Genomic DNA, 12,500 nt, shown 5'->3' with positions numbered 1-12,500 from the left:
TCTCGGAGATTGGGAAGAGAAAGGGAAAAAGCCTGGGTTTAACGCTGACCTAAGTGACCAACCCATTCTCTACCTCGAATTAACTATTATCGTTAAGGATGGTGCCTGCTATTGTTATTGTGCATACGTTCTGCGCATCTCCAGATACTTGGATTTCCTATCGCAGATGCTTGCTAATACAGAGATATTATTGCGCGGTTTAAAACTATTCGGAGAAAGTAGATCTTAGTAAGTACTCTTGGTATTCAAAAAGAAAATTGGGGGTAACCATTCATTTTTGAGAGGTAATTAAGCTTCAATTTGAGAAAAAACGCCATACATTGCTTTGTATTTTAAAGCTTTTTACAAATATTATTCATGAATTATCTTTGAAAAATGCGTGGTTACCCCCAATTTTCTTTTTGGATTTCAATAACACTTGTTAAGATCTACATTTCTCGCATAATCACACATCGGGGCAAAAATATCTTTAATTAGTAGGCACCGTCCTTAATTCGTTTTTTGCTTTGAGTTTACTCTAAAAGCTTTATATGGGTTATGGGAAATGGTCATATATCTTTTAAAAGACAACACAAGTGTATGGATTCGAGCCTGGGAATGTTGATTAACTGTCACCTAGCTACTTGACCACCTCGCCGCTAGCTGCTTAGGGACAATATTTGTAAACACTAATTGTTAATGCTGTATCATTACGAGGCAAAAAACAATATTAAAAACTGGGAAAGGTCGTTTACCAAACGTCACGACAAAATTAAACATTTTAAAATCAAAGCTTAGGCCTAATTAATGTAGCATAGGACTAATAGACATTTTTGCACATACGGCGGCCATCTTGTTTCAAATAGCTATTATTGGATGCCCAAGGGGCAAATACATATTAATTTACCGCCTGAGCATCCCATAATGTCTTTCGAAGCAATATAAATCAAAATGGCCGCCCTATCTGCAAAAAGGTCTATTACTCTCCATTAGCAATATTGTAAGGAAGACTTGAATAAATCTTTTGTTGAAAACGCGGTGTCTCGATCTCCAGTGGTGAAGCGGATAGTTCAAATCCAATCCACGGATATGATTTGTGATTTTCCTTATTTTCTCTGCTACCACAAGTTCTGGGTCACAGTGTCCTAAATAACGATAATAGTAAATTCAAAGCAAATTACGAATTAAAGATAATCGTTAAAGAGAAGAGATCATGTAGCAGTGACAGAATAATATGTCAATCAAATGACCTTCTTTAACCCTTTGATTACTATCTGGCAAAATACGTCCAGCTTTATCCACGGTCCCATCTACCCCTTGTGACGTCATCACTTTTAACGGTCAGGAACAGCTTTGTCCACTAACTTGTGCAGGGAGAAGAGATCTTTCAAACTATACCAGAATGAGCACAATTCAGTCAAGGAAACTGGAGAAACGGCCAAAAAAACCATGTAACACTGAATTGAAAATCTCCATGAAAAGCTTGCTCCATTACCCACCTACCTTTCTGAGCACCTAATTCTAAGATGATGAAAGGTTTCTCAGAAACTCTTCCCACCAAAATAAAGCCTACCAAATGCCCAGCAAGTTCAAAAAAAAAAAATGAGGCAAAGAAAGCGAAAAGAGAGGGAAGGAGAGAGAGAGCGAAAAGTGAAATTTTGTTTTCTGCGCATGCCCGAACTTTGCAAGCGCTTATTTTGCACCTGGCTGAAAAGGCCGCGGAGTGTACAACCTGGAAACGGGTTTGTAGGGAGATTTAGCTCTTAAAGAGCACGACAGTGACCAAAAAACCCCTCAACTAGCTTCAAAACGTGTTTTTCGGCCAAATCTCTAGTAGCCAAAGTGTTAAGAAAGTAACAAGATATTTTGCTGAAAAATCCACTTTTCAGCCTAAAACGACCAAATCTGCCTATTGTATGTAAAATCAGGTGAAAAATTGGGTAAAATTCGATTTTTAGGTTTTTTGCTTAATCAGAGTTTTAACGTGACTTCTTCATGCAATTCTTTAAAACATTATCTTAAAGTGTTCTTTTAACTTATGCTTTTATTTCTTTTCTTCTCTAGACTAGTTATTCCATCTCTTACGCATGGAAGCTCTTTGAAAGCTTAATTATCTTTCTTTTTTAAAACACACATGTGACGTTATTGTGGCGTTAACGTTGTTAGTCACACAACAACCTCGTTTCCTCCCGCTCCGAGGAAGGAAAGAAGAGAGACCCTGGGAAAGAGGTTGGGCACGATAGATTTTCTTGGCAAAGTCGTGTTTCTTGAATTGTTGTGAAGTTAGCCACAGCACGACAGAGCAATTTTGAAACAGAAATAACTTACCTTGAACAATTACAACTAATTTGCGAATCGCGTGCGACACACACGCACAATTCATCAAATCAGTTATTGTTATATATGTCAGTCACACAGTAACCTCGTGGAAGGGAAGAGAAACCCTGAGAATGAGGTTGGTCACAATAGATTTTGTGGTGAAAATCGTGTTTTTTGCTGTGAAGTTAACCTAAACCATTGGTATGATCGCGTGCGACATACACACAATTCGTCAAATCATTTATTGTTTCCTTAGCGATCGTAGCGGCTGAACTGAAAAAGGGAATGAATAAAGGCAGCGAATAAGGAAAAAATTGGGGGCTACCCCAAATAATAGATTCACACATGATATTGGACCAATAGTCTTTCTCCGCTATAATTCCTTGCAAAACCAATCGTACCGATACGAATGTGTCGCTTGTAATAATTAACGTTTTAAAACTTCCTATTTGTTGAGGGATGGACGAGCTACAACAACTTCAAAGTCATCAGGCAGATCTGGTAAGGCGGGAGTCAATATTTTCTCTTTGTTGCCTTTTCAGAACGAAGCCAATAGTATAATTCATTGTTACAGATACATGATTTATCGCATATCATTCATTAATTGCTTCCTTCGATTCGTTTCTTAGAAGAAATAAACAAACAGTTTATAGGCACATGACGACATCTTGGATTGTGGGAGCTACCCCTAATTACACATTCATGAAGAGTACTTCAATTCTCTTCTGTCGGCCCTTACAGTACGGCGGTCGTATGGAAACGTTTGTGTCACTCATCTTACTTTACGTTTTAAAACTTCCTGGTTGCTTAGAGATCGACGAATTTACAAGCTTTCAAGCAAAGTCAAAAGGTAAGGCGTAACAGGAGCGTAGTCAATGCTTGCTCTTTGTTGACTCTTACACCTGAATCGGCTATTATTATGGCCACGAGAGACGGGTCGCTGCATGGTAGCTGCTAAATCGCAGAAATGCGCCGTTTTTACTGAAATTCACACACTTATGTATCGCATTTAATTTGAATTGTTTTTCAACTGTATGAAACTTTTACACATAATGCAGTCTTAGCAGCAATGCTTTTTTTAAATACTTATTTTACTTGTCAGTTTTCCATTAATCTGTCCATCAAGATTGTACTCCGAGGAAAAAAGATGGACTTCAAAATCTCATCCATCATAAATGTGGTGTAAGCGTACATGCTTAGTTAATAAGCTGCATCATTCCATTGCATCCGGCCAATTCAACCAGCTCCCTGGAGCCTACGGTCGGTACTTATCAATGTTAAGAAACGCTAATTATTTGTACTTGTTTGCAATTTTCTCACCGTACTTTTCGAAACAAAAAGTGAAATTCTGCATTAATTATCCCCGCTTTTTCTACTATTTATTTTCTCTACAATTTTACGTATATTTATTTACTCGTACTCATTATTTTAGGCATATATTTTTGTCTACTATTTACCGGCGCATCGAAGGAAATACCTTTGCATGAAAATAAAAAGATAGCCCTGTCCACGTTTGTGGCTATGCATATTCGTATCAATTTGTTGGAAGAGGGCACTAAGAGCTATAAGAGAAAGCATATTGACGGCTCTGTGGTCAGCGAGGAAGAAATAGGACGAACGCTACAGATATCGTGACAACCGCCAATGGCCTGCGTAATATAACAAGCACAAAAGCGAATTATTTCCGCATTCTAGAAGTATGACAGTTAAGGCGAAAATAAATTTAGAGCATGTGTGGGAATGGAGAGAAGAGGAAGCAGGTGACAGTGATGTCTTTTTATTCGAACTCTTTACATGTACCTTGCTGTCTAAATTGCGAAAAAAGAGGCTATTTCTTTTCAAAAAGTCAACGATTGTGATCACGATTGCCTTATCACACTAAAGAACAATTAATGCAATATATTGTCAATACTTTATGTAAATCTCAAACATGAATTCCCTTCAAGGAAAAATGATCCTTAATTAAATGAAAAAACGGGTCATGTAGTTGCAAGTGATAAAATGGGGTCCGCTTGTTTTTTCTCATGTCCACAAAATGAAAAAACGGGTCATGTATTTGCACGTGATAAAATGGGGTTTGCTTGTGTTTTCTCATGTCCACAAATTGTAACGTTTGTTATCGTTGGCTAGTTTCTCTGAGGGTCTGGAAAGTGCAATTTACATAAAATTATAACGGGATATTTTAGTGGCCACATGTTCATTGTACGTATCCACATGTTATGGTCATTGTCACTTTTTGTGTTCTCTTCGTTTGTTTCCCGAAAGCGGAGGTACACGAAAGATTTTCTACTGCCGATTCCCTGATTTCGCTAAAGTTGAAGTGTTGATTTCTATTTAAGCCCTTAGTACTTGTTGAATATCATTTCGGCGAAAATGAAAATACATTTCCTGTCAACGGAATGAATGCCAAAAGTTAGTTTGCCTGCTAATGCTGGTAGATGTCAATAGACACGCAATGTAATGTCCTTCTTGGAGGGTTTTTACACACACAAAATAAACTTGTCTCACGGAAAGGGAATTTTGCGTAAATGAAATTTATTTGGGTTTTATCTGATCAGCAAAAGATATAAACTTACCTGTTTACATTCAATACAATGCAACCCGCGCAATGCGATTCAATACAATTTCGATGCACTGTAATGCAGTTGCAGTCAAGTTACTATCCTTGTTTAATAGGAGACTACAATTTATTTGGGTTTTATAATTAACAAAAGATATACACTTTAAAAATTAGGAGGGTTTGTCACCGTTTACATTCAATACAATGCAACCCGCGCAATGCAATGCAATACAATTTCAATGCACCGTAATGCAGTTGCAGTCAAGTTACTATCCTTGTTTAAATAGGATACTACAATTATACGTATCTTAATGGATAAATTAAAGTGAAACATATTAATTTAGTGAAACGGATTCCCAAATTGACAGTGACTTCGTCTTTTAAGGTGATTCCCTTGTTTTGCACCGTGCATCTCATACCGCGCATAACAGTGCGACTTCGGAGATGGCGGCGTCTCGCGCCGGCCATCTGAAGAGAGGCAACAAAGGCCGCTTTTGCTGTTTAAGAACTTTTAATTGCAATCATGATAACTCTTCTCGGTTAAGTAGGTGTTGTTTTGGCAGCCGCCTCAGTCCTTTCCAGGCATCCTTGTGTTGCGAACAACCGCGCCTGGTGTCCCCCCATTTTAAATGGTATTTTTTCTGTAGCGGTCCAATTTGCTTACATTTCTTTGCAAGATTCAGCAATTTGAAATCACTTTCTTAAAGATTATAGCCCGGACAAACAAGCAGGTTCAAGGTTTCAGTAATATTCAGTAGCTTTTACTACATTACAACAATTTTTCCGGTTGGTCTAGTTTCGAACGCTTCTCGCGAGATTCGGTAAAAAACACTTCGAATAAAGGGCATACAGTGCGAAAACAAGCACGGTGACCCCATCTTTTTATTGCATTTTTTAAATGTCCTGTGTATGAATATCAATTGTGCCAAGTTTGAAAAAAATCTGGATAGTACGTCATTTTCATGGGAATTATTTCTCAACTTATTATTATTCTATTAATTAATTAACATTTTTTACACGGCCAGCCCAGTAAGCTATATTAGCTTTAAAACGTACCGTGTTTAAATAAAAGGTGTTGTTGTTGTTGTTTTGTCTGTGGACAATTTCCGATACAGTGTATGTTTATGACTAGCAGTCATTCATGTGATCATATGATACGGCAACCAGGCTTCCATCTATCTAGTTTCTCATTAAATTTCTGTGAGTAAATCTCAGTACTTATACGACTAGGAGTAATCATTGGTTGTAACGAAGTGCGTTCGTTGGGAGAACTTTGGAGGTTGGAATCATTAGACGATCCAAGATGCCATGAACACGATGCATTTATGTACTTCTGTGGAAAGTATTAATATGACTTGTGTGGCTTGCTAAACTGCAAAGCAGTCGTTTTCTTCCCTTTTCGGAAGGCGCGAAGCGCCGTAAGCGTGATCCTCGAGATCTTTCATTCGAATATTGACCGCGTCCTCAGCGTTCGCAAAAAATACAACTGTTTTGCAGTCTGTTGGCTTGCGCAATGTGGCTAAAAATGGACAGTTTTGACTAAAGAGGTGATGACGTCACAAAAACTAAGTTTCTCAAAAACTTGAAATTTTTGAAATTGTGTGAGAGATTATTACGAAAAAAATGCCCCGTGCCAAAAATCAGCCTGTTTTTGATCACGAGGTGCGCGTTCGTCATTTTCGCATATGACGTTTCAAAACCGAGATGCGGTTGCAAGAATGATCTAAAAAGACAGACGAACAAAAACAGAAACTTGCTAAAGATCGCCCTATGCACAGGAAAACCAAGATTAGAAATTGCGTTCGACCTTAGGAGAACGCAATTAAGTGCAATTACCGAGTAGAATTTTGAAAAATGGACTAGTAGTTGTCGAATCTGTGTTATAAATATAGCTCAAACGCTACTTTTACTTGTGTGATTAAGGTTTAACGCGGTAATTACAAATTGTGTTTTAATCCCTTCAAATCAAACCAAAGTATCAACAAAACAAATCTAATAAGATCAAGAAACGGTAAACAAACAACCCAAAAGAGAATTCTTCCATGAAGACCAGAATAAGAGGAGTACGTCGGCCTTGGTTTGAGTTTTACTAACAGGAGTTGAAAATCACCAGTTTAACACACAAAATTACAAACTAATCGCACATTTTATGTTATAACGTTGGAGTCCAAATTCAATTCGGGTGTTTTGAAAATTTTGAATACAGCGCGGATTAGCCTTTACCAAAGAGGGTCTCCAGCCTGAGGGTCAACTGTACCGTAGTTCTCTAGATTTCGTAATTAAAATCGCATAAACAAAAAATCAGCAATAATAGTTCGTCGTTTTTTGAAAGACCTTTGGTGTTCCTGATGTTTCAGCGCGAGTAAGCATGAACTGATGAGCAAAACAAATAGTGTTTTTTTGTTTTTCACAACACAATTCAAGTATCCTCTTTCTAAAAAAAACTTAATTATCTAAAAAGTTGCATGGCCACCTACAATGTTTATTGAATATTCCTATAAGCGTTATTAAGAAATACTAGGTAGCTCCGGGCACCGGGCTCTGGGTTCCGGGCTCAGGGTTCTTCCGTCCTAAAGCCTCGCCCAGAAGTTGTCAAACTCCAACGCAGAGGTGAGGGCAAATGCAACCGACGTTCAAACGCAGAATTAAAAAAAATTCTCAAGATGGCGGACGAGACATAGAACCGGTATTTTTATCTTACGCTGCGCATGCGTTGCCCCTGTTCACTCGCAAATGCATTGACAGGTTGTTTTCTTAAGATAATTATTTCATCAATTGTCGCTTACTGATTTACTGCCTTAAAAATTAAATGGCCTGGCTGATGATGAATTGATGATTATATTGAAAATAACGATGATGATGGTTCCCTGACAGGAAAATGTATTTGGCTGGCTCGGCAATTAAACAAGGACCATATGTTGGTCGAATCAACTGTTGGTCTCAGTGGAAGCCAACGAATGCTGAGCCTCTGTGGCTGCTTTTGTCAGGAGCGACAGATCCACCAAGGAACATCGAAATTTCTGAGAGGAGAACTCGGGATGCTGCTTGGAACAAGAACGGTGCTTTTTTAGCTGGAGTTACTCATGATCTACTCAACATGGAGAACACGGTGGGACATCATTTGCACAACACAGTGAAAGATCTTCAACTTACCAAGTCTCAAGCATTAGTGAAAATTCGTACTTTATTTGATGAGTGCAAAAGAAATAGCTCGAAACCTATGCTGTACTACACTGGACACGGAGAAGTGGGGACTGGCAACTGGTGTTTCCATGATGGGGCAATCAGTATCCAAGAAATCCTTGACATGGTGCCAGAGGAAATGCTATATCCGATGATTTTTAGTGATACCTGTTATAGCGGTCACTGGGCAGATTTTTGTCTTCAAAAGGACATCACTGGTTTCCACTGTCTCGCAGCATGCCCATATTATTCCAAAGCTGTTGATACAAAAGGTACGCCGAGTTGATAAATTGAAAGAGCCCTTTTAACAACGTGTAAACAGCGGTTGGGAACTTAGGTTTATTATAATCATAGAATGTCAATTAACGGAAGAGTTGACGGTCTAAAATAAAGGGAAAAAAGTTGCCCGACGCACACTGAATACTTACAATTCTCTCTGAATTGTACGATGGTTGGATAGTGCTGTAAACTGGATAAATCACGATGCATCCATCCTGTGAGGAATTTCTTGGGTGGATAGCCCTATCCACCACCTTTAAACCATCGAGACCAGAGGCCCAGTTAGAAACTAATTTTCATGACTTAGTATCAATTTTCCTAAAACTTAGGATTTAATTGCTCATTTCACATTGCAGATTTGCAAAGAACGACGGGTAAGAAATGTATAAAAACCGCAAGCAAAGCAAGTCGAGATTCGCTTATTGATTAGCCAATAATAACCTTAAGACTATCATGATTGTAAAGTACAGGATTACAAAAAAAAAAAAGCAGAAAAAGTAACAGTAACAATTCAAGAAGCAAATACGTGGTAGACTGTAAGCAAAAATAAAGAAAAGAGATAAATTGAGCTAGATATGAAAAGAACTTAGAGAAAGAGATTCTTAAAAGATAATTTAACAGGAAAGCTAAGTTCTACTTGCATACTTCGCCCTATGGCCGCAATGGAAAAGACCACTTCTTTATTTGCTTATTCTTAATGATTGGCGCAATCCCCTAGACATCCGTGGTTTAGAAGGTTGCTTGGCCTAACGTTTCGACTCAGTTTTGAGAGTAGTCGGTCTCTCAATTCAATTATTAATTAAAACTTTTTGCACCAAGGAGAAAGGCACTTGTCAACAAAGCCACTCAAGGTCAAACCGTTGGCAGTCGGGTTGGGAGATATCATATTGATAAAGCTTTCGACAGATAACTGTGAATGATCACGGATTTTAATACCTTTTTAGCGAGATTACAATGCATGTTTAGTGGCAGGGGCGTTGACCTTTCGGTAGCCGGTCTTCGCCGTATATCGAAGGTTATCGAAGGTCATCGTCTGATGACGGAGTCATCGTCGGAGTGTAATAAGCGTTTCATTTACAGTTGCCTTGTGCAGATCTCATCATTTACCTTTGAATTAATTGGTTTATTATTTCAACTCTTGGTATCTTCATTTGTTGGTTAATTTGTTAACTGATTTGTTTGTTGTCCTCAGTGTCTAGTTTTCATTTCTTTTCCTCTATCTGTGCGTCATTTTTTTTAGGCGAAGGTGGGGACTTAACACTATTCATGATTGGAAAGAAACCACGTCCTAGTACTGAACCTATGTACAGTGGAGGAAACCGCGAAGATTTTCCGTTTGACGATATGTTCGATCGTCATACTTACACCGATTTAATCACTGGTTTTGTAAAAAATACTCAAAAGATTTTGCTGTCGCAAAATTTGCACGATGGACGCTTAAGTGGATGTTTAGGAACTTCTGACCTTTACAGCCCAACTCCTTCCCGCGCTTGGGGCCTTCCATCAGACTATGATAGCTTTGTCCAGTTTGTCCAGGAGATGTGGAACAAGGGATATAATATATATTCCCTTGCATGTGACCAGCGACAGGGATTTGGAGTGTTTTTCATGAGAGACTTTGGCACCAACCAATATATTTTTGCCAGTACATCGATTATTCGAAAGAAGGAAGAAGATTTAAAAATCACTGCGTGTTCAGCCCGAGGCTCGACATTTTACGTTGTTATGACAAAGGACACAAAGGAATACAGTGGCAAAGCACAGACATGGTTCACAAGCAACACATGGAGTGACGTTCAGATACAAATTGAAAAGGGTTATAGTGAACGAAAAAAGATAACTGGAATCTGTTACTCAGTTGGACTTCACAAGTATTTTGTGGTGATGACTGAGGAATCGTCGCAGTGGCAGCGGTGTCGGCTTTTCAATACCAGCTCTGACGCTAAACAATGGAGTAAAAAAATTCTGGAAGATGATCAAACTGCTATTGAATTTCACGTTCCAGTTGAAGGCAAATTTCTAGTTGTAGTTACTAAAGATAAAAATTTAAAGATAACAAATTCAATGAGGAATTTTCCTTTGAAATGCTGTAAGAGCGATAGCGTGTTCAAGAGGCATGGGGTAGACAAGTGGTAGAGGATCATTTACTTGACCTTTACTTTTAAAAATCGAGATATTTTTCGTCAGGTTCTATACGCACCATATTTTTAAGGGTCCAAGTTCAAAGCCTCCAATCCACGATTAAAGCCAAACTACTGTAGGTTTTAGTTCTAGCCTTTGAAAATGTCTTTCAAAGGTGATGCAGTTTAGGCACAAGCAAACGTGTAAATTTTTTTTAAGGAAGATTACAATTCTGAGGCACGGTGGAGAGTTTTTTCAGTTCCAGGTTTTCCTTTAACACCGTTGTTGTTGTTGTTGTTGTTGTTGTTGTTGTTACGAATTTGGGAATTTCTGTAAGGACAGCCTAGTTTTCACTCAATACTTCCTTTTCAAAGGCAAAAACGGGAAACAAAGAAAAAATTCCCAAGTGTTTCACCGCCAACGCCTTCAGTATTTCCCGGTAGAACAGGACGATTTTAATCACAAGGGATGGACAACAGCCAATCTATCACTGACTTCTAGGAGCAGGTTTTTCCCGCTAGGTATTCCGATGAAAGAGTTGCCGTAATTACGTGAATGGAAGAAGGAACGTATCTTTGCTTCGGCTACATGTTTTTCCCTCTGTGGAAAAGTTGATATTTTGAAAAAAATTACTTTATTTTATTCTCGACGATAAATAGATGTAGCGTATACGCTCGCAATTCAAGTGTATGTATGTGCAAGGCCTTGGCCAAGATCAGGGAAACCTGATCCAACCACTAAGGCGCCACGCACCAAATTCTCCTTGTAACCACAAACGATTGATCAAACCAGTGGTAGTTATAGCTGGCAATCAGTTGTCCTGAAGTCAAACAGACGCCGTAAAACTAAAGAATGCAAACATAAAAGGCAAATGAGGCGATTACCGGCCGAAGTCAATCTCACCAGTAAATTCGAAAATAACCATAAACAGACCCAAGTAATGACGCGAAAAAGATTAGGAAAAGTGGAAACATAAAGACCAACCTTGCCCACTGCCTTGATTAAAAACTGCGGAAAGGTCCTGAAACAGGCGCAAAACGAAAGCTGTAAAACCAAAATGACAACTGACAGGCAGCAAATAACATCACGTGACCTGCATGTCGCGTAAAAATTTTAAAATCCTCAAACCAAGTGTGATCGTCTTTTGAGGTTGTAAAATGGGTTGGAAGATTATGATTTGTCACGCAATCCATCAGTTAATTGGCTAACTTCAATATGGTTCAAATACGTAGATTACTGCTAGAAATGACACCTGGAACGCGATAATCGACGGGTACTATCAATATTTATCAAACATAATGTAAATCTCATCGTTTTTATCATGTGTTTACAATAAAAAGAGTCATTTTTTAAGTTTCCGCAGGTTCCGCGGTTCTACAAATTAGTCTCACCCCTTAAGAACAACAATAAAGAATCACCGGGAGCAGGGAATTGAGCAGGTAATAAGTTGTTATTGTGACTTGTCACGCAATCCATCAGTTAATTGGCTAACTTAAAATTACAGCTAGAAATGACACCTGGAACGCGATAATTGGCGGGTACATTCGATAATTAACAAATATTAATGTAAATCTCGTCGTCCTAGGGTTTCAATAAAAACAGTCATTTCTCGAGGTTTCGCAGGTTCCGCGGTTCCGCGGTTTGAAGTTCGACAAATTTGTCTCACCCAGAATTTAGCAAATATTTAGATACATAAAGTGCATTCCAATAATTTAGGGAAGTAAAAAGCATGCACAAAAATCAGGAAACTCTGCGAGAATCGAGTGAGAAGCAACAACATATACAACAGACAAAAATATCCAAAAACAACTCATTCTTTTTGCTTAATTCAAACTGAGACACTCCAGTTGATTTGTCGTTTTGTATTTGCTGGGATGCAGCTGTCGATAATTTCAGCAGTATTCTTCTCCTCGACCCCGGGAAAATCTCGAAGTCGAGGCCATGTTGAATACTGCACAGTTTTTATGCGTCATTGTCCATAATGCACTCTGTCAGTGGGATGTCGCTAGATAACGGAGAATCATGTGACCAATTTTAACCAATGAGAAGCGGCGATTTT

At 38.5% G+C, this 12,500-nt stretch overlaps 1 protein-coding gene across 1 annotated transcript in view; it reads left to right on the top strand.

Annotated features, from left to right (window-relative positions):
- LOC138020617 (uncharacterized) overlaps positions 1-11,932 on the top strand; it is a 55,079-nt gene extending 43,147 nt beyond the window's left edge. Inside the window, exon 4 of the mRNA XM_068867583.1 lies at positions 9,561-11,932. Coding sequence (XP_068723684.1) covers positions 9,561-10,456 — 896 coding nt within the window. The 3' untranslated portion in view covers positions 10,457-11,932. The remainder of the gene's footprint in view (positions 1-9,560) is intronic.
- Positions 11,933-12,500: the final 568 nt, after the last annotated feature.

Source organism: Montipora capricornis, chromosome 1 (assembly GCF_036669925.1).
Source record: "Montipora capricornis isolate CH-2021 chromosome 1, ASM3666992v2, whole genome shotgun sequence".
NCBI classification, from domain to species: Eukaryota; Metazoa; Cnidaria; class Anthozoa; order Scleractinia; family Acroporidae; genus Montipora; species Montipora capricornis.
The sequence above is the reverse complement of the archived record's forward strand: the minus strand, read 5'-3'. Positions and strand labels throughout refer to the sequence as shown.